General features: G+C 46.8%; 1 protein-coding gene across 1 annotated transcript in view; it reads left to right on the top strand.

The window, feature by feature from the left end:
- Positions 1 to 19,390, top strand: part of si:ch211-186j3.6 (neural-cadherin) — a 230,939-nt gene that overhangs the window by 136,316 nt on the left and 75,233 nt on the right. Inside the window, exons 17-24 of the mRNA XM_061813479.1 lie at positions 7,558 to 7,678; positions 8,977 to 9,139; positions 10,062 to 10,526; positions 11,448 to 11,639; positions 13,419 to 13,610; positions 14,715 to 15,158; positions 15,242 to 15,572; positions 17,935 to 18,028. Of these exons, the coding sequence (XP_061669463.1) occupies positions 7,558 to 7,678; positions 8,977 to 9,139; positions 10,062 to 10,526; positions 11,448 to 11,639; positions 13,419 to 13,610; positions 14,715 to 15,158; positions 15,242 to 15,572; positions 17,935 to 18,028 (2,002 nt within the window). The remainder of the gene's footprint in view (positions 1 to 7,557; positions 7,679 to 8,976; positions 9,140 to 10,061; positions 10,527 to 11,447; positions 11,640 to 13,418; positions 13,611 to 14,714; positions 15,159 to 15,241; positions 15,573 to 17,934; positions 18,029 to 19,390) is intronic.

Below are 19,390 nucleotides of genomic sequence, written 5' to 3' on the forward strand. Positions count from 1 at the left end.
TGACACTTGGCGCTGGCCTCACCTCTGTTGGCAACACTTGTGTGCGGCGAAATGCTGCTTCGCCAGGTTTGCTTCGGACTCTGCGCTCCACTATTTGATCCGAGTCAGTCGATCTCAGAGCTGGACTGGGTTTGGATTCCCGTAAGCGTTTCTTTCATGTATTCAGGACCTAAATCATTTTAGCGATTGACAGACCGGTTAGCAGAACTTTCAAATCTATTCTAAAGCCGACTGGAAGCCAGTGCAGGGACTCTAGGATTGGAGTTCTATGCTCGGACCGCTTTGTTTTGGTCAGAACGCGAGCTGCGGCATTCTGAACGAGCCGCAGCTGTTTAATACTCTTTTTGGGGAGTCCAGTCAGAAGACCATTACAATAGTCAAGTCTACTTGAGATAAAACCATGGATGAGCTTTTCCCGGTCTGCTTGATGTATGCGAGCTTTCACTCGAGATGTGTTTTTCAGATGGTAGAAGGCACTTTTTGTGATTGACTTGATATGATTGTTGAAAGTCAGGTCGGAATCAATCCGAACACCAAGGATTCCGACTTGGTCTTTGGTTTTTAAAGAGAGCGAGTCCAGGTGTTTACTAACGGCAGTTCTCTCATCTTTATTGCCACAAACAATTGTCTCAGTTTTAAGAACAGCTAACCTTAAATTCCAAAGAATGTTGGACATTAGCATTGTGATGTAGAACGATATTTTCGATAAATGAAAAATACAAATAATCCGGTTCAGACTCCGTTTGCAATAATTGCACTGACACAAATAGTCAACATTTGCCACAGTCAGTTAGTGAAAGAAAACCTCTTAAAACCTGCCAAATTTCAATCAACTAAAAAGAAAAAGCGGCATTTACGTACTTGAAAGCATTTGCGCTTTGTCGGTGTTTTTAAATCACAACGTGCATTTAAATATGACCGTTTTTTTTTTTTCATCCTTTTGTGCGTCTTGTGTGGGGTTGGGTGCACACAACTCCGAGCGCTGATGTTTTGCCGACGAGCGTTTTAGCTCCAGCGCTTCGCTTGCTAGCTCGTTAGCTCGCGGGCTAGCCAAAGTCATCACCGGTCAACGTTGCCTCCGTCCCAGCGAACCTCCAATTCCGACAACGGCTTCCTTTTTCAAATTAAAATTATAAGAATAAGTTATCACCTTGAATTGGAATTTTGCGGATAAAGTCGCAATTAGGCAAGTAGCTCGTCAGCTGGCGGTCAAACGGAGCCGCTCAACGGGGCCTCAAACTGCGCCCTGCTCGCCCCCCCGCCCCCCCCCCCTTCCGGAAAGCGAGACACCTCCACGCTAATTGTCGCGATTAGCGTCATTACCCTAATGAAGACGACCCCGAGCGCGTGGTTGGGCGCCTGCCACTCCGAAAAAGCCAAAGTTAATGATGATGAAAAGAAAAAATGTCAAGATCGGTTGCCTATGTGATTTTTTTTTTTTTTGTCGTCTTCTTCTTTTTACGGCATATTTAACGCTGATTAGGATGCAAATGCGGCAACTTTCCTCCCAGAATTTGCAGGGCGAACGAGGCTGCTGTGCAGAAATTGAACATCTGTATTGGACTATAAAGGCCAGCCCCCGCCTGGGACGTCATTATCAGAAAAATCGATAACATTTCACACAGTCAGGCAGAACCCGCCAGCTCCTTAGTACTGCTGCCGCCAGCCACTTTTTTGTGTGTGTGTGTGTGTGTGTGTGTGTGTTTGTGGGTTGGCGGAAAGCTGGAATAAATTCTCTCCGTAAACAAGTGGAGTCTCGTTAAATGCCAGATCCAGTCAATACTTGCACTCAAAAAGGTCTCGTTATTGCCCGCGTGCTGGCCCGGGTCCGTCCAAAGCACCTGCGGACAAACTCGGTCCGCTACGCCGTCCTCGGCGAGTACAGTACAGCTCGTATGAATGCATTGCAGCGGGGAGTTTGTATGAAACCCGGGGTTAAAGGTCACCGGGGAAATGGATATTCGAGTATCACTTGGTCGGAAGAGTTGTTCGCGATTGCTGTTTGTCAGGCCCGTCTAAGATATTGGCGACGCGATATCGCTGAGCAAAAGCGTTGCAGTTTTGCCGTGTCGGATATTCGGAGAATGACCAATGAGGAGCCAGCGCCGCGCAGGAAGGGGAGGGACTTCGTCGTCACTTGTCTACCCCGGCCGGTAGACAGATTTATGAATTTTCACAACAGTGTCGGTTCCTCTGACATGAGGGTGGCACTTGACAAGTACATTTTCATTTTTTTTTGGAATGAAATTCAACTTTTGTCGATTACTTTTGTGAGAAAATCCGAGACTCTACACAGACAATAAAGTATCCATTTTCCATCCATTTAGAATTTAAAATAAACGACATTTCATGTTGTCGATGAGAAAGGGTTCTGTGAACTCCAGAAGAAACTGGGGGTGGTTCCGTACGTCCAACAAGGTCAAGAACCGCAGCACTCCGCAAAGTTTCAATCAAGCCCCATTTATGAACGCGTCGTTTAGTTACCATTGGCTCTACTTTTTTTCCGTCTACGGATTATAAAAACTCTCCCGCTTCATTAAGCGTCTTACACGGTTGCTATGAATTGCACGAGCGTGTGCGTGTGTGTGTGTGTGTGTGTTGCGGCAGGAAATTAAAAGTCTTAACAAAAAAAACAAGCATTTTTTTTTAATTGTATTTGTCCCTGGACGGCTGCCGTCCTTGAGCTCCCGCCGTTCATTTCTGACTATTCAAGCAACGCAGACAATTACAGAAGTCAAAGACGGGTTGCCGTCTCGTTTCGAAAGTCAACCGAGAGACGCTACCAAAAAGGGGGAGTCGAGGGGGGACCCCCACCCGACCACCCAAAGAAAACGAGGAGGAGCGCTTAAACCCGCCGACGTTAGCGTTGCGGCTAATCCTGCTCATTCAAATCAACTTTCTGGCCAATCACGTTTCGAAAGTCGAGCTTGCAATGAATGTGGAAAGTCACAAGAAGAAATGAACAAGCTACGTTTTGAGTGATGTTAATGATCTGGCAACAAAGAAACCATTTGTAGCAGCTTAGCGAGCGACTGACTGACTTGCCGCCTGACCACCCAGCAACCTACCGACGGTCACCGCAATCAACAACTGCCGCATTTGACCGATCAACAAAATGGCCTCCTACTTGCAGTTTGCTGTCAAAGCCACCGAGCGGCCACTCTCACAACTCTACGTAACATTTTTGCGATCAGCCGTTGACGTCATCTATGAACACGCGAAGCATATTTTGGGAAGGTGTTGACGTTTCGCGACGAAGTCAACATTTTCCGGAATGTTAAACCGGGGAAGGCCAATTTCGCCTTAGTAGTCGCGTGTGGGAATTCTAATAACGCTAATGAAGAAGGATTATAATAACACGGGAGGAGGCTATCGTCTGAACCTCGCTGGCAGCCGTGAGCGCGGGGACGGACGGCTGCCAGCGTTTCACAAGTGGGGGGGCAAATTGCTCACCAGCACGCAGCGTTTATGAGAAAATGATCATCTTCTCTTCATTGTCGATAAAAAAAAAAAAAATGAAAAACTATCAAGTTGTGCTTGAGGGATTTCCAATGGCGGAACAACATTAATTAGATTTCAATTAAAAATTCATGAAAAAAAAAAAAAAAAAAAACGAAAAGACTGCCGGCGGCCAATTCGAAATTTCAAAATCCTTCAAAGCCCACCAAAAACCGCAACTCGTGATATGAGAATTCTGAATTTCTAAATATGTTATTGAATAAAAATGGATTTTCCCTCACCAGTACAAGTGGATGTGAACATGGTGATGGAAGACTGAATCATTTTTACCATCAGCATCAATCGTAATGAACATATTGAAATACATTGTGGCCTCACAGCTCTGAGGTCCCGGGTTTGATCCCGGCCCCGCCTGTGTGGAGTTTGCATGTTCTACCTGTGTGTGCCTGCGTGGCTTTTCTCCAGCTGAGCACGCCGCTTTGCTCCCACGTCCCAAAAACACGCAACATTCGTTGGAGACTCTAAATTGCCCGTAGGTGTGATTGTGAGTGCGGCTGTTTGTCTCCATGTGCCCTGCGATTGGCTGGCGACCAGTTCAGGGTGTACCCCGCCCGACAGCTGGGATAGGCTCCGGCACTCCTCGTGAGGATAAGTGGCAAAGAAAATATGGATGGAAAATAAAACAAATATATTGTTGTACAAAAGTCTGTTCATGATTTAATAAAGCATTAAAAGTTCATTTGTTGCCCTGCGATTGGGTGTGCGCCGCCTCCTGCCTGTTGACAGCTGGGATAGGCTCCAGCACTACCTGCGACCCTCGTGAGGATAAGCAGCAAAGAAAATGGATGGATGGATGGAAATGCAATGTCAACAAGGACATCGGAATTAAAACAGTTGCTGCACATCTTTCTAAAGGCAAACTTTAAATATTGCAACCACAGCTTCATGATTTTTATTCATACATGAGAAATATGAGCAAAGTGCAAATAGTTGAAAGTGTGAAAAATGTGCCGAAATTCGAGCAGAAACTCAGGTTTGGCTTTGCTTTTCGCAGCAAACTCGAGATAACAATCCTGTATTACTTTTTCACTCGTCCCCCCCCCCCCCCCCCGCCAAAAAAAAAGACGAAATTATTTCAGTGATTGTCATACATTGACATTTAAGCATCATCAAAATGCACTTTTTGCAGCCAGGGCGAGCGGGGGAAAAAAAAAAACACCACGGACGGGACATCGGCGCCCGAAAGCGTCCGCCGGGCCTCGTCGAGCGCTGCCGTTGGCGTCACGTTGAGCGCGTTTGACCTTTTCCGTCCAATTGAGAGGTGAAATACTTTTGTGTAATGTATGCACAGCGGCGAATTCTGCCGCTCGCCTCTCAATGAAAACGCATTGAAAATCCTTTCGAAGGCCTCCCGAGCGCAATTGTGAAGTGGCCGTGTGCTGAAAAATGAGATTTTGTTGTCAAATGTTCACAATACAATCGGCGCTGAAGGATCTTGCTTTTTCTTTTTCTTTTTCTTTTTCTTTTTTAATCGTTTTCAATGGTGATTGTGAAATAAAATTGCACTGAAAAGGCTTGCAGAGAACGGACGTGAATATTTTGCGCTGGGCGGACGCGTCCTTACGATGACATTGGAACATTCCGATGATGGGATGACGCCAGTGTTCGGCCCGCAAAGCCAGAAAATGCGAATTTGGGCACACGTCACGTTTCATGATTAAACCCCCCAAAAAAAAAAAAAAAAAAAGGAAAACAAGTCATGCCCCGTCGGAAGTTGAATATTTTGGCCAGTTCCGGGGGGTCCTTCAAAGACAATCTGGAGATTATTTTGGAGGACAATCAAATTTGAACGTTCTTCTTCTTTTCCTTTCGTCTTGTCCCGTTAGGGGTCGCCACAGCGTGGCATCTTTTTTCCGTCTGAGCCTTTCTCGTGCATCTTCCTCTCGAACACTGTCCGCTGTCCTCATGTCCTCCCTCACGACATCCAAAAAAAACCTTTTTTCTTTGGTCTTCCTCTGTCTCGCTCGCTCGCTCGCTCTCTTCCCTGGTAGCTCCATCCTTGCCATCCTCCTACCGATTTCCTCCGGACATGTCCAAACCATCCGAGTCTGCTCTCTCGATCGAACCTTGTCCCCAAAACCTCCAACTTTGGATGTTCCTCCCTCTAATGAGCTCATTTCTAATCCCATCAAACCTATTGACATCTTCATTTCTGCCACCTCCAGTTCTGCTTCCCGTTGTCTCTTCAGTGTCTCTCATCCGTCCATCATGGCCGGCCTCACCGCCGTTTTCTAAACTTTGCCCTTCATCCTAGCGGAGACTCTTCTGTCACCTTCTGCCAAGTGTTCCACCCCGCTTGGACCCGTTTCTTCACCTCCTTACCGCACCCTACGTTGCTCTGGATTGTCGACCCCAAGTATTTGAAGTCGTCCGCACTCGCTATCTCTTCCCCCACCGCCCCTCTCATTCACGCACATGTACTCTGTTTTACTTTGGCTAATCTTCATTCCTGTGCTTCCCAGTGCGTGCCTCCATCTTTCTAATCGTTCCTCTACCTGCTTTCACTGCATATCATAATATAATCCGCAAACATCATAGTGGAAGGGGATTCCGGTCTAACCTCATCCGTCAGCCTCTCCAGTACCACAGCAAACAGGAAGGGGCTCGGCGCGGATCCCTGATGCAGCCCCACCTCCGCCTTAAATTCTTCTGACACACCTACAGCGCATCTCACCGGCGTTCCACTGCCCTCATACACGTCCTGTACTATTCGAACATATTTCTCCGCCACACCAGACCTGCGCATGCAGTACCACGGTTCCCCTCTTGGTACTCCGTCATAGACTTTCTCTAGATCAGTTTGATCTAGATCTAGATCAAATTTGAACATTGTAGCTCCCAAAAGGTTTTGCTAATGTCAGAAGTCACCGACCATCTCACATTTCCAATACTCAGAAAGCATCTCACGCCTCTGAAATCGTCACCCTTTAGTTCTTTCGGACCCTAAAGACAGTTTCATTTGGCATTGTGAAACGTGGTAGGCAGGCACGTGTATCATGAGTAGAGCTACAGAAAAGCCTCAACTCAAAATCCACAAGAAGTCCACCATTTTGGTTTTCAGTTCATGTTGGCCATTTGCAGGTCCTTCAAAGATTTATTTGTCTTTGAGATTTGATCAGATTGGCAAAAGTTATGAACCAGGCTATACGAGACAGATGGGCAATACTAAATTGCCAGAATTAATTATGTTTGTGATTGATTGTGGGCAGAGAGCGCGGTGGTAAAGTTTGACGACTCACCATAAAATAGCAAATTTTCTTATCGGCACAAAGATTACGATGCTCAGTTGGCTGCTGCTGCGTTGGAAAGCCAAACGTCTTCATTATTTGACGCTAACTGAAACTGTCACATGGTACGACCCTGTTATTACCGATCTTTGCCCCCCCCCCCCCAAAAAAAAAGACAGTTTTATGGTTTTGCCGTGCTTTAATGCGATCTTAACTTTTCCAGTAAAACTAGGACCCCCACCCCGCCACAATATTTCATTTGAAATTTCAGTCCCTGAATCCAGTTCTTTTCACTAAGATGAAATCTGGCAGGTCTTTCGACCGTAACGAGACCCATAGAAATGTTTTCAGATGCCACCCTCGAAAAGACACAGGAAGTCAGCCATTTTGGTTTAAGCACCCCAAAAAAACAAACAAAAAAAAAAAAAAACCCTTCTGACATCACCGACGATGGGAGTTCAAAACTGGAGCATCAGGAGCATTCCGCTGCTTTCATACTACACCGCGACGTCATTTTTCAAATTTTTCAAAACAACTTTTCAACATGGCAGTCCTGTTAAAAAATGGCCACTGGTTGTCCTGGAGGGTTTTCCGCAATCAGGCAGAAAAGAAAGGCGAAGTGTTCATCACGCCAGGCCCGAGCGGTCCCCTTTTGCCCGGCGCGTCGGGACCGCTAGCCGACGCCACTTCCTCCCGACGACGGCTTCGGAGACGAGCGCTCCCCGTGGGGGTGTTTCCTCCCGGGAAAATCCGCGGGCACGTCCCAGTGAGCGGCGGCCATTTTGCTGACGTTTCCGTGCTGTTTCCGCAGGCGGCAATGCCAAACTGCGCTACCAGATCACGTCCGGAAACACGGGAGGCGTGTTTGACGTGGAACCCGAAGTGGGGACCATCTTCGTCGCTCAGCCTTTGGACTACGAGCAGAACAGAAGGTAGGGAAAAAACATTTGTCAATCAATTATCACAGATAAGAGAACTGTGAGATCAGTCTTTTTTATTTTTTAAAGAAAAAATATTTTTTTGGCCCACAATGTGGCTCGGTGTATTTTTTTTTTTTTTTTTTTTTTTGCATCAGCGAACTACGACGCGGAATGCAGAGGCCAACTCATAACGCGTGCATCACGGAAGGAGATCCAAATAATAATTTGGCTTCATGGATGATGTTTTTGATCAAATCTGCAAGAGGATCAGTTGACCCCAGCGCAGGCGATGAAAATCAGGTCTTCGATTGATTCAAAAAGCGGGCGTAGGTACGAGATAGCAACGTACCAAACAGCTGAAATACGAAACGGCAAAGAAAAATGCGGGAAACGATGGGACAAAAGTGAATCCCATCCGCGCAAAACGCACAAAAAGCTCCGCACGAAAGAAACAGAACGACGATGTCGAAGTTCATTTGTCGCTCTCAGACCTCCAAAGACGGTCAAGCGACATTTACTCAACGCAGTTAAGCAAGTAAATGACAATTAAGATTTGTCGACTTTACATGGACTGGTTTGGGACCATTTGAAAACGACGCGACTGAGGACGTATTAGCGCATCTTGCTAATACAAGCGCAGATATCGAGCGTAATGTGGCCCATATGTGAAGGTATTCTGTGACCGAACAAGATTTCCTGACCTGACCTGACTTATGAGCCGCTTAAGCCAACAAGCAAAGGCTTTGAAATTTACTGTGGACTCGGCGTGGTTTTTGCCACCCTAATTCGGAACTCGTGATGCCAGTACCTGGTTATTGACATGTTATTCTCATATGCCCGTTTTTGTTTTCCTGTCATCTAACGTGTTGCTAAGTCAGCTACTTAACCGGTTACATGGCAAGTTCGCATGCTACGATAAGGTGATTAGCGATTGCTACTGTTGAGTCGGGCTCGTATTGTGTATCTGTCTCACGTGTACGTATGCTGGTTGGAATCTCACGTAGTTACTTTGAAAATCAAGCAGTCGGTAATCAAGTTTTGTGTGTTGGTGGTTGCACGACTTCGTCTCAGAGGGCTTCACGGGCCCCCAGTCGCCAAAGATTGATGACATCCCCAAATGTAGACCCCTAAATTGTCCGCAAAGTAATCAAGTTACATTTTAAAGGCGTAATGAACTAATGAAATGACTCGTGTCAACACTGCCTGGGAGTCGCCTGAAAGTTGAAGACTTAAGTAAGACTTGCGACTTCGTCGTGACTCGCTCGCGTGAGCTTGCCCGGCCGGCTAAAGTGGAAACGCGGTCACGGCAGGTACAAGCTGCACGTCGTGGCTTCCGACGGCAAGTGGGAGGACTACGCCACGGTGTCGGTCAACGTGGTCAACAAGAACGACGAAGCGCCCGTGTTCACCGTCAACGAATACTACGGCAGCGTGACGGAGGAACTGGACGGCTCGCCCGTCTTTGTCTTGCAGGTAGGCGCTCTGATCCATTTCCGTCGTTCAGCAAAGGTAAGAAACGAGGTTCCATTTTGAAAATATTACCATTTGCATGTGAAATCTTCTTTCCTGTTTTTTTGTTTTCCGACTTTAAGCACATTGTTCCGCCGTGATACAAGTACACTTAAAAATAATAATAAAAAATACATTTAAAAAATGGGAAATTTGGAAATTAAATCAATTCTTTGGAAATAAAAAAAAAAGAGTAATAACAAAATGAAATTTAATAATTCAGACAACTGCAATTATATTAAATGCAATAAAAAAAATGAGTACGATCTGATGAAATGAATTAAAAGACATTGTTCAACCGTGATATAAGTACAGTTAAAAATAATATAAAAAAAATAATTAATAAATAAGTAAGTACGTTTCTTTCGGCTTGTCCCTTACGGTAAATAGGAAATTTGGAAATTAAAAAAAAAAAAAAGTAATAACGAAATGAAATTTCCTCCCACATCCCAAAAACCTGACTTGAATCCAATGGAAATGGAAAGAAGTGAAAGTCGAGGTCCATAAAAGAACCTCCAGGATTTGAAGACCGCTTGTGTTGGACGGTTGGGCCCAAATGACACCGCGCGCGACTTGCTTGGTTGCAAACAAAGGCCTTTGTACAAAGGATGAAAGAAATACCGGTTGGCGTGTTCAATACTTTTGGCTGTGTCCTTTCATTGTTCCACGTGACTTATTTTATTTGTCATGCTTTCTTTTTCCCAACATGCGGTGACACATTCACGGCACGATCACCTTTGAAATATTTATTTGTGCCGCTGTACGTAGTAGCCGAGGTTAAATGTTTAATTTTCCCGGCCGTCACTCCCGCTCATTGTCCGACGAATAATTGACGAGGGATTAATAACGATGAATAATGCTTTCCGCTCCCCCCGAACGTCGCCAGGTGACGGCGTCCGACCCGGACAAGGACGCCGACCAGGAGGCTCTGCGCTACTCCCTTCACGGCCAGGGCGCCGACAGCGAGTTCCTCATCGACGAGGTGACGGGGAAGATCTACGCCCAGAGGACGCTGAACCGCGAGGAGCGCGCCGTCTGGCGGTTCGTGGTCCTGGCCACGGACGAGGGCGGCGAGGGCCTGACGGGCTTCACCGACGTCATCATTAACGTTTGGGACATCAACGACAACGCGCCCGTCTTCACCTGCGCCCCCAGTTGCCACGGCGACGTCGCCGAGAACTCGCCGGCCGGCACGTCGGTGATGGAGATGACGGCCGGCGACCTGGACGACGCGGCCGTGGGCCAGAACGCCGTCCTGTCCTACAGGATCGTGGGCGGTTTGGACGAGACCGGGGGCGTCCCCGCGTTCGCCGAGATGTTCGCCATCAACCACGCCACCGGGACCATCTCGGTTTGTTTCATTTTTGTTTTTGACTCTTTCATCGGCCACCAAATGCGAATGTTTAGATGCAATACAGTAATCTGCGCGCTTTAAGCATGTTGTTGAAATAGCTTTACAACCTGCTCACAAAGTGCTTATAATAATGTCCAAAAAATATTGCTTTGGTTCCATCTTGTGACATCGTGAGGCCAAAGAGCTGTCCAAGTCTTTCGTTTAGACAAAAGTAGCGTTTTGCCTCCCTTTTGTGCCGTCTTGGTGCCAAAAAAAAAAACTGCCGATTGAGTTGGGGAGATTCATTCAGACAAAAGTAGCGCTTTGCCGGCCTCTTCTTTCCATGAACTACGCTGAAGTGAGTTGAGGACCTTCCTTGAGTCACAATTAGTGCTTTCCCTCCATCTCGTGGCATCTCGCTGCCAAGGAACTATGTTCACGTGAGTCAAAGCGCTTTTTTTAAGACAAGTATTTTTGGAACTTTTGTGTAGCATCGACAGGTACTTGGAAATCTTTTTGCTGGGGGCCGTCATATTTTTGTGCAGATGACAGCAGGCGTCTTTTACTAGATGAAGGATTTTTGCGCTGGCTCATGGTTCAGAGGACAGAAAAATGTCAACGCAATTGTGGGCCCAAGGAGTGAAGGGTGAGGGTTGGATTCAAATAAAAAATGAAAATTAGATTGGGGCGGGGGGGGGGGGTAAAATTCACACGCGGTACACTGGAACCAGTGCAGTCGAGACAATCACTAGCGAGTCAAATGCATAGAAAGCCGTTAAGAAATGAATTCAAATAGATGGAGAAAATATTCGCGTTGAGCTTATCAATAAACTTTTCTGACAAGGTTTAGGCTAGCAGGGCAGGCTTTACTGGTCCCGACCAATCACTCGCATCCTCCGAAGCCATTCGAATTGTCGTGGTTCTCAATCACGGGTGCAGGTGGCCATGGGGGGTCTGGACCGGGAGCAGGTGGAGTCCTACATGCTGGTGGTGGAGGCCAGAGACGGCGGCGGCATGGCGGGGACGGCCACGGCCACCATCCAGGTCACCGACGTCAACGACCACGCGCCAAACTTCCTCCAACACGTCTGCCTGGCCAGGATCTCGGAAAACGCTGAACCCAACGCCGAGGTAAGCTCGCGGCCGGGGGAACTTCCATCCGTCGTCTGAGCCGCTTATCCTCGCGTGGGTCGCGGGAGTGCTCTCGTTAAATCTCCAATGAATGTTGCGTGTTTTTGGGATGTGGGAGGGAACCGGAGTGCCCGCCTGGAGAAAAGCCACGCGGGCACGGGGAGAACGTGCAACCTTCACACGGGTCAGGCCAAGATTCGAACCCCAGTCCGCAGAACTGTTAGACTCGCGCTCTAGCCAGTCGCTGCCCTTCCGAAGAAATCTGTTTGTTAAATTCATATTTGCCATGGCAATTCCTCGCATGCATGTAGCATACCCATCGGGGCCACTCTTTGCGACGTTTATCTTGAAGTTCATACACAGTATGTGGCATTCCGCTCCATTTGATCTCCTCTCATTAGCACTTAATTAAAAATGGGATCTGGGTTCCACCTTTGGGTTTGTTTAGGTCGGACATTTACGAGCAGAAGTGACACATTCAAGACGGCGGACGCCAACTCGCTCGTTCGGAAATTGATCGGAGAAGGGGGAAATCGCGGAGCCTCCACGAACGATGTACTCGATGTGCCGCGAAAGCGTAATATTGAATTTCAGAAGCTAGCCTTTGTGCTGTTTGTTAGCATGTCAATCCCTTGCGTGTTAAGTTTTTTTTTTTTTTTTTTGGTAGCATTTTAATAAAATGTATGAAATGGGCAATACAAATACATTTGCTTTGCTTGAAGTACCTGACGCAAAGTCCGTTAAGTCTTTTGTTGTGTGCGCCACAGGAAATGTTAGCATACCAACTGTTGGGATCTCACTATGATACGTATACGCACATAAATTTCAACTTTCAATTTCGGATGTTAAAACTAATCAGTTGCGTGGATTGATTCCTGACTTACGATTTCATAAGATCTCGGATTTATATTTTTAGGGGTTGGGGGGGGGGGAGGGGTTTAAAAATGAATGACCACATTTGTTAGGGTTACTTTTACAATTGAATTCAATTGACAAAAAATGTAGTTTCATTTTGAAATATCCCCCCCCAAAATATGTCAGCTCCTTTCTGTATTCAATCCTGAGCTCAACTTGTCGTCTTCTCCTCACCCCCGAGTGCACTTTTATTTTGGTATGTAAGCATTCAAAACGAAAACTCAACAAAGTCAAACTTTATTTGACGTTTCCCACCATTAAAAATTAAATCCCAAAACTGAGGAGGATATTTTTTTTGTCGGGAATAATTTTCCCTTTTCCTGGCTCAGGAGCCGAAAGAAAACGCTGGCGGCTTTCATATTCCCTTTAAGCGTTCGCTTTGAGTTCTCGGCTGTGCGGCGGGAAGAAAATACAGAGAAAAAAAAGAAAAGTTGAAGACGCGCCAAACTGCACAAACTCCGAAATCCGAACCTCCCGCCCGGAATAGCCGCAGTCTGCGGCTCGGAACGTGAAGGAAATCCCAAGACGGGATGAAACCGTTCGAGTCGATTCTGCAGTGAGATTGGACTCCCATCTTCAAAGGTTTCAAACTTGTCCGATGGTTTTAAAATGGTTGCATTTGGAAATTTGACTTCCAAGTCCGGGCTAAGGATCAGAATTCCAAATGAGGGTTTGGGTTTCAAGATTGCCTTACAGACCCAAATAAGGGTTCGAGTTTCAAATTGGGGTTTCGACGCAGGGTCAAGGTTTTAAGCATTCCATAGAGAGTCCGGGTTTCAAGTTCGGGCTTTGGGTTTGGCGCTTTTCGAACCTGGTTTGCAGGTTTTCAAACGTAACTTAGCGCCGACGCGTGTGTTCCCCGAGGTCCTGGAGCTGAGGGCGGAGGACCGCGACACGGGCGAAAACGGCCAGCTGACCTTCAGCGTGGTGGCCGGAGACCAGGAGCAAAAGTTCTACGTGGTCAGCAACAAAGCGGAGCAGCGAGGAAGCCTCAGACTCAAGAAGCGGCTCGACTACGAGAAACACAGCGAGCAGCGATTCAACCTCACCGTCAAGGTAACGGCGCGGGCGTCCCTTGACTCAAGGTGAACGTCGCGTACTGCGTATCGCGTACAGTACGCGAGCATAGGTACGCGCCTTCCGTCACGTATCGGGAACCAGGTATGCGTAATCCTCCTGGGAAGGCTTTGGGACTCCCGACACGCACCGGGAAACTTTTTGATGGGTCACTTGAGGACGCCGAGGAAAATGGTTCACTTTGTGCTTTTCGTAGCGCGGCAAAGTGACTCTCAAAAGGCTCCACTGTTGACTATCCCCCCCGCCCGAAAACTGCATGAGAAGTGAAGAATGCCCTTGGGTGTTACCGACGTGGCGCAGAACTCAAGTTATGAAAATTGCCGCCGGGATTGAGCGGAACGGAGTGGAGTTGCAGGTTCCCCTCCGATGTCATTTCCAGCAGACTCCGAACTTTCAAATTCAAAGTCTGAAACCAGCGAGTAAAAGTTCCCACGTGGATTTCGCGCTCAAGACTCGAGAAGTTTTGTCTGTATTCAAGCCACTCCTGGATCGATTTTAAAAAAAAATTCCAACTTTTATTTACATTGTCTTGACAAAATATTGAAATTTTCTTTCAAAAAATATTGCAACCTTTTTTTTTTTGAAATCATTGTAATGGGGTTTGATTTTTTTTTCTTACATTATAATATCTTGAAAATATCGGTAAAGGAATCGCTATGAGATCGTTGTTGGAAAAAAGGATGAGAATTTTTTTTTTGTTTTTTTTTTTTTAAATCTGGCCAATTTCACGCATATTTCTTGATCGCAGTCAACCGATGGTGTGGCCGGACACGCTGCCTGCCCTCGGTGCGATTCCCGCTCACCGAGGGTGTCGATATGTGCCCTGCGACTGACCGGCGACCGGTCCAGGGCCTAGTCTGCCTTTCGCTCGAGGTTAGCTGTAAGGGGCGACCCTTGTGAGCACAAGCGGGTCGGAAAATGGCTGAAAACATCTTGAAACACATCTAGAAATGTATTTGCATCCTTTCGAAAAAAAAAAAAAAAAAAATCTTCCAAATCTTTCACAGAAAAATGATTCTTGAAAAAGCAAAAATTTCCTTTCCATTTCCTTGTGGCACGTTTGCGACCCGCTTGCCGGTCCAGGTGGAGGACTTGGACTTCTCCAGCCTGCTTCACTGCACGGTGGAGGTGGACGACTACAACGACCACGCCCCGGTCTTCATCCCCCACTTTCTGTCTCTGGGGCCCCTCTCGGAGGACGTCCCCGCGGGGACCAGCGTGGCCCGCCTGGCGGCCAGCGACTCGGACTCGGGCCAGAACCGCCAGCTGGTCTACAGCCTGTCCCGGGACTCGGACCCGGACGGGCTCTTCGCCGTGGACCAATCGGGCGTCCTGACGGTGGCCCGGCCTCTGGACCGGGAGAGGACGGCGCAGCACCGGCTGGTGGTCGTCGCCACGGACCAGGGGGCGCCCGCCCTGTCGGGCAGCGCCACCGTGGAGCTCCCCCTGCTGGACGTCAACGATAACGGGCCGCAGTTTGAGGCCGCGTACGATCCGGTGGTGTTTGAGAACCTTCCGGGACCTCAGGTAGGATCAGCAAAACCCGCATCCCGCGCCTCCCGTTTAAGAGCGCGTGACTGAAGGTCGCCTCCCCAATAAACGAACGTCAGGTCGTGAGCGTCAACCGGACGTCCACGCTGCTCCGAGCGGTGGACCGCGACTCCCCGGAGAACGGCGCTCCTTTCCGCTTCGCCGTCCCTGACGACTATCGCTACGGCAACGACTTCTACCTGAAGGACAACCTGAACGGGACGGCCACGCTGACGGCGCTGCGGACGTTCGACCGCGAGCGTCAGAAGGAGTTCCCCATCCCCGTGGTCATGAGCGACAGCGGCCGTCCCGCCAAAACCGTCACCGCCACGCTGACCGTCACCGTCGGCGACTACAACGACCACGCCCACGTCGGCGGGGAGAAGACCGTCTTCGTCAACACGTACAGAGGTCAGATCGTCTTCGTCCGCTTGACGCTGCTGGGAGGAGGCGTAACGATCCTTCGTTGTGCCGGGGGGGGGGGGGGGAGATCCCAAAATCCATTATGAATTTCATGGAATTTTTCTCGTCACATTTCCTGAAAAATAATTCATGCATTTGTATTTTCTCAGAAAATTCCAATTTATTTCAAAATATCATCAAAAATCTTTTTAAAGGAAATGAAATGCCTCTTTAAGAATATATTGAACCTTTCTTTTCAAAATATGTCAAATTTTTCTCCAAAATTTATTGAAACTCTGAAAAATTCTTCAAATATTCTTGAAAAAAATCCTTTCTATAATAAAGTTCAGTGAACATTCCTTTAGTATCTTGCGGTAAAAGTTTCTTTTCATAACATCTACGATCAGTTGCATCTTTCGAATTAAAAAAAACTGCGTTTCATAAAAGATTCTGAGCATTTTGGGGAAAAAGCACTGTTTCAATTTTGAAAAACTCCTGAATAACGGGAATTTTTTTTTTTTTTTTTTAAATTGCTCTGGATTTTGAGCCAGCGGCTTTTCTATTGGACCAAATTTGGCATGCACGTCTTTTTAGATGTTTAATTAACGGGAAAAACACCAAACTTGCTGGTCAAAAATAAAAACGTTTCCGGTAAAAAAAAAAAAAAAAAAAACATTGTTGTTTTACAATTGCTATTAATCTTCAAATAATATTTGATAATTTCCTAAATTATCTGTCTTACAAACTCAAGAAAAATTACTTCAAAATGTAATTAATGATGTAAAAAATGGGATGAAAAATCTAGTTTCCGTGTGGTCAACTTTGGAGGCAGCGATCGCAAAAATCACTTTTTCAGGATTTTGAAGACATATTTTAAGTACTTGGTGAAGTTTGTTTTTTTTTTTTTCATATAAATTTTCTCAGGTTTGTCAGCAACAAGCAACACTCTTGTCAAAGAGCTCTTCATTTTGATTTTCCGAGGACTTTGAGATTTGTAAATGCGCCCGCACGTCGATCCTTTTGCCCGTCGAGTTCGGATGTCGTCGGCGAAGCTCTGGACAATTCCCACCAATTAAGATCTCGTTAGTATGCGGCCATTAAAGCCGATGGCTGCATTTTATTGTGTTTTTCTCCCCCCCCCCCCCGCCCCCGATCGTTCCCATCAACATTTTCATTGTCCTCGTGATTGTCGATTAGCCGGCGGGTCTCCCGCGGCGCCGCTCAATTTGACACGCGGTGGCGCCGTTTATTGTTCCGCAATCGGACGCCGTCCCGTTAAGTGAAAAGGCCTCCCGTCGGTCGTTACTTGTGCTGCGGTTCAAGTGTTTTGGCTTCAAGGGAATCGGGACGGGTTCCGTGCGCGTCTGCCGCAGAAGTTTCAAGCCGGTGTTTGGCTTTCAAATGTGGGCTCCAGATTTTCGACAAGTGTCGAGAATTTCATAGACGGATTTCAAGAGTTTCAAACTCGTGTTGGGGGTACGAGTTATGATTTCAATTTAGAGTTTCAAGCCTGGGTTAAGATTTCAAACGAGGGTCAAGTTTTCAAAGTGTGATTGCGCCCCTTGTGAGGATAAGCGGCTAGGGAAATGGATGGATGGATTTTAAGAAAAGGTTCAGGGTTAATAGCTCGAGTATCAAAGTGAAATTCCAAAGTATTTTGGGGGGTTTGAAACAATTCTAATCGCGGATTCGGGTGTCAAAAATTGAAATTCGAAAGGGTTTTGATCAAAATGGAAGTTTTCAACAAGTTTAGGTTTTCAAACACGGGTTCGGGTTTCAATCCAAGCGTCACGGTTCAAAGTCAGGGCTGAGGTTTGAAGGCGGCGTTCGGCTTTTCAAGATGGCTTTCTGACAAAAGTTAAAGTTTGAAAATCACACAACACAAATGAGCTTCACTGCAGCTAAATTCTAACATGCAGCCATCCATTTTCTGAGCCGCTTATCCTCACAAGGGTCGCACTCCCGCCGGAGCTTTCTTTCTCCACCCCGAATTCGTCCCCGGCCAACGGCGGTCGGACGCCGCATCAACTTGTTTTTGGCTCTGCTTTCCAAACTATTCTCGCATTCCTTCCCCGCCGCCTCGATGGCGAAGGTGCGCAAAGGCGTGAAAGCAGAAATATTGTCTTTTTTTTTTTTTTTTTTTTTTTTTCAAAAAACCTGCCGCATGACTTTTTTTTTTTTTCATGTGCTTCACGCGTTGAAGTCAAAACGGCTCCTTGAAGGTTATTGAGAATATTTCTATCTACTTCCTGTCGTGTGACCTTCACCCGCGCTTCTCAATCTTCTCCCGTTTGAAGTGCTCTTGGACGCTGAAAACAGAAATTGATTTTTCTATGTTTGTGTCTCTATCCCCCCCCCCCCTTCCGTTCAGGCCGCATGCCCACCACCGTTTTGGGGAAGGTGTACGCGCCCGACCCGGACGACTGGGACAACAAGACGTACGTCTTTGAGGGACACGTACCCACGTGAGTGCTCCTGACGTCTCCTTTGCAAAAAGAAATGGACAAAAATACGCAAATAAGCCCGGAAAGTTGCAAGATCGGGTTTTAGACGAGGGTCGGGGTTCTTACCAGAGTTCGTGTTCAGGTGTCACATAAGCGACCTTTCGAATGTGTTTTGAATTTGGTTTTCAAGATAATAATCAGGTTTCCATTCGGTGCTCCAAGATGGAGTTAGCGTTTCAAATGAAGGTTCGGGGATTAAGGTCTGGGTTCGGGTTTCACATTGGGGGGGTTTCCAGCTACAGATGGCGTTTCAAGAAAAGGTTATGCTCTCACTTCAGCGTATTCCAACCAGAATCATTTTTTTGTTCGACCTGGGTTTCAAGCCGGGCTTTAGACTTTTAAACTCGGGTCTGGGTTTGAACAAGGTTTCAGATCGGGGTTCTAAATGAGGATGAAGGTTTCAGTGTGCAGTCTCAGACCTTGGTGAGGTTAAAGTACAAGTCCTCAAATGTGACCAAATTTCAAGTACTCATCAAGTTCTATTGTATTTAACTTTGCCGTAATTTGTGCGTAAAGCGCACCCCAGAAAGTCCATCCATCCATCCATTTTTTTGGCCGCTTATCCTCACGAGTGTCGCAGAAGTGCCGGGCCCAACCCCAGCTATCAGCGGGCAGGAGGCGGGGTACACCCTGAACTGGTCGCGAGCCAATCGCAGGGCATGCAAAGACAGACAACAGCCGCACTGACAATATCACCTTGGGGCAATTTAGAGCCTCCAATAAACGCACGTTTTTTTGGGGGGGGATGTGGGAGGAAACCAGAGTGCCCATCCGGAGAAAAGCCACGTGGGCACGGGGAGAGCATGCAAGCTCCACACAGGGAGGCCTGGGATTGAACCCGGGTCCTCAGAACTGTGAGGCCAACACTTTACAGCTGCGCCACCGTGCCTCAAAATTCTGGAAAACCCGGCTACCGATGTCGAATGTCTTTTCCCACCATCGATATGATCAAAACATTAAGTATTGAATTTTTTAAAGAATTATTATGAAGTTAAGCACTTCATTTGAACACAAAATTTTCTTCTTTTTTTTTTTTTTATATATACCTGCTCTTATTTTGAAATTCACAGCCCTACTTTTAAATGGGAAAACACAGTTGTGCGCACGAGTTGGATTAACTGTAGATTTCGCATGATGTGGCAATACTTGGCCAGATGAAACACATTTAATTTCATTTTAATGGGACTCAAATTCAACCGTCACGGTAATAACCATGAAGAAATTAATGATGGTTGTTTTTCACTCATCAGTCGTATTTAATAAAAAGGAAAAGAATATTTCGCAAATTCTGCGAGCGTATTTAAATTTCTGAGCACAACTGGA

This window comes from Syngnathoides biaculeatus, chromosome 3, assembly GCF_019802595.1.
Source record: "Syngnathoides biaculeatus isolate LvHL_M chromosome 3, ASM1980259v1, whole genome shotgun sequence".
Classification (NCBI taxonomy): Eukaryota; Metazoa; Chordata; class Actinopteri; order Syngnathiformes; family Syngnathidae; genus Syngnathoides; species Syngnathoides biaculeatus.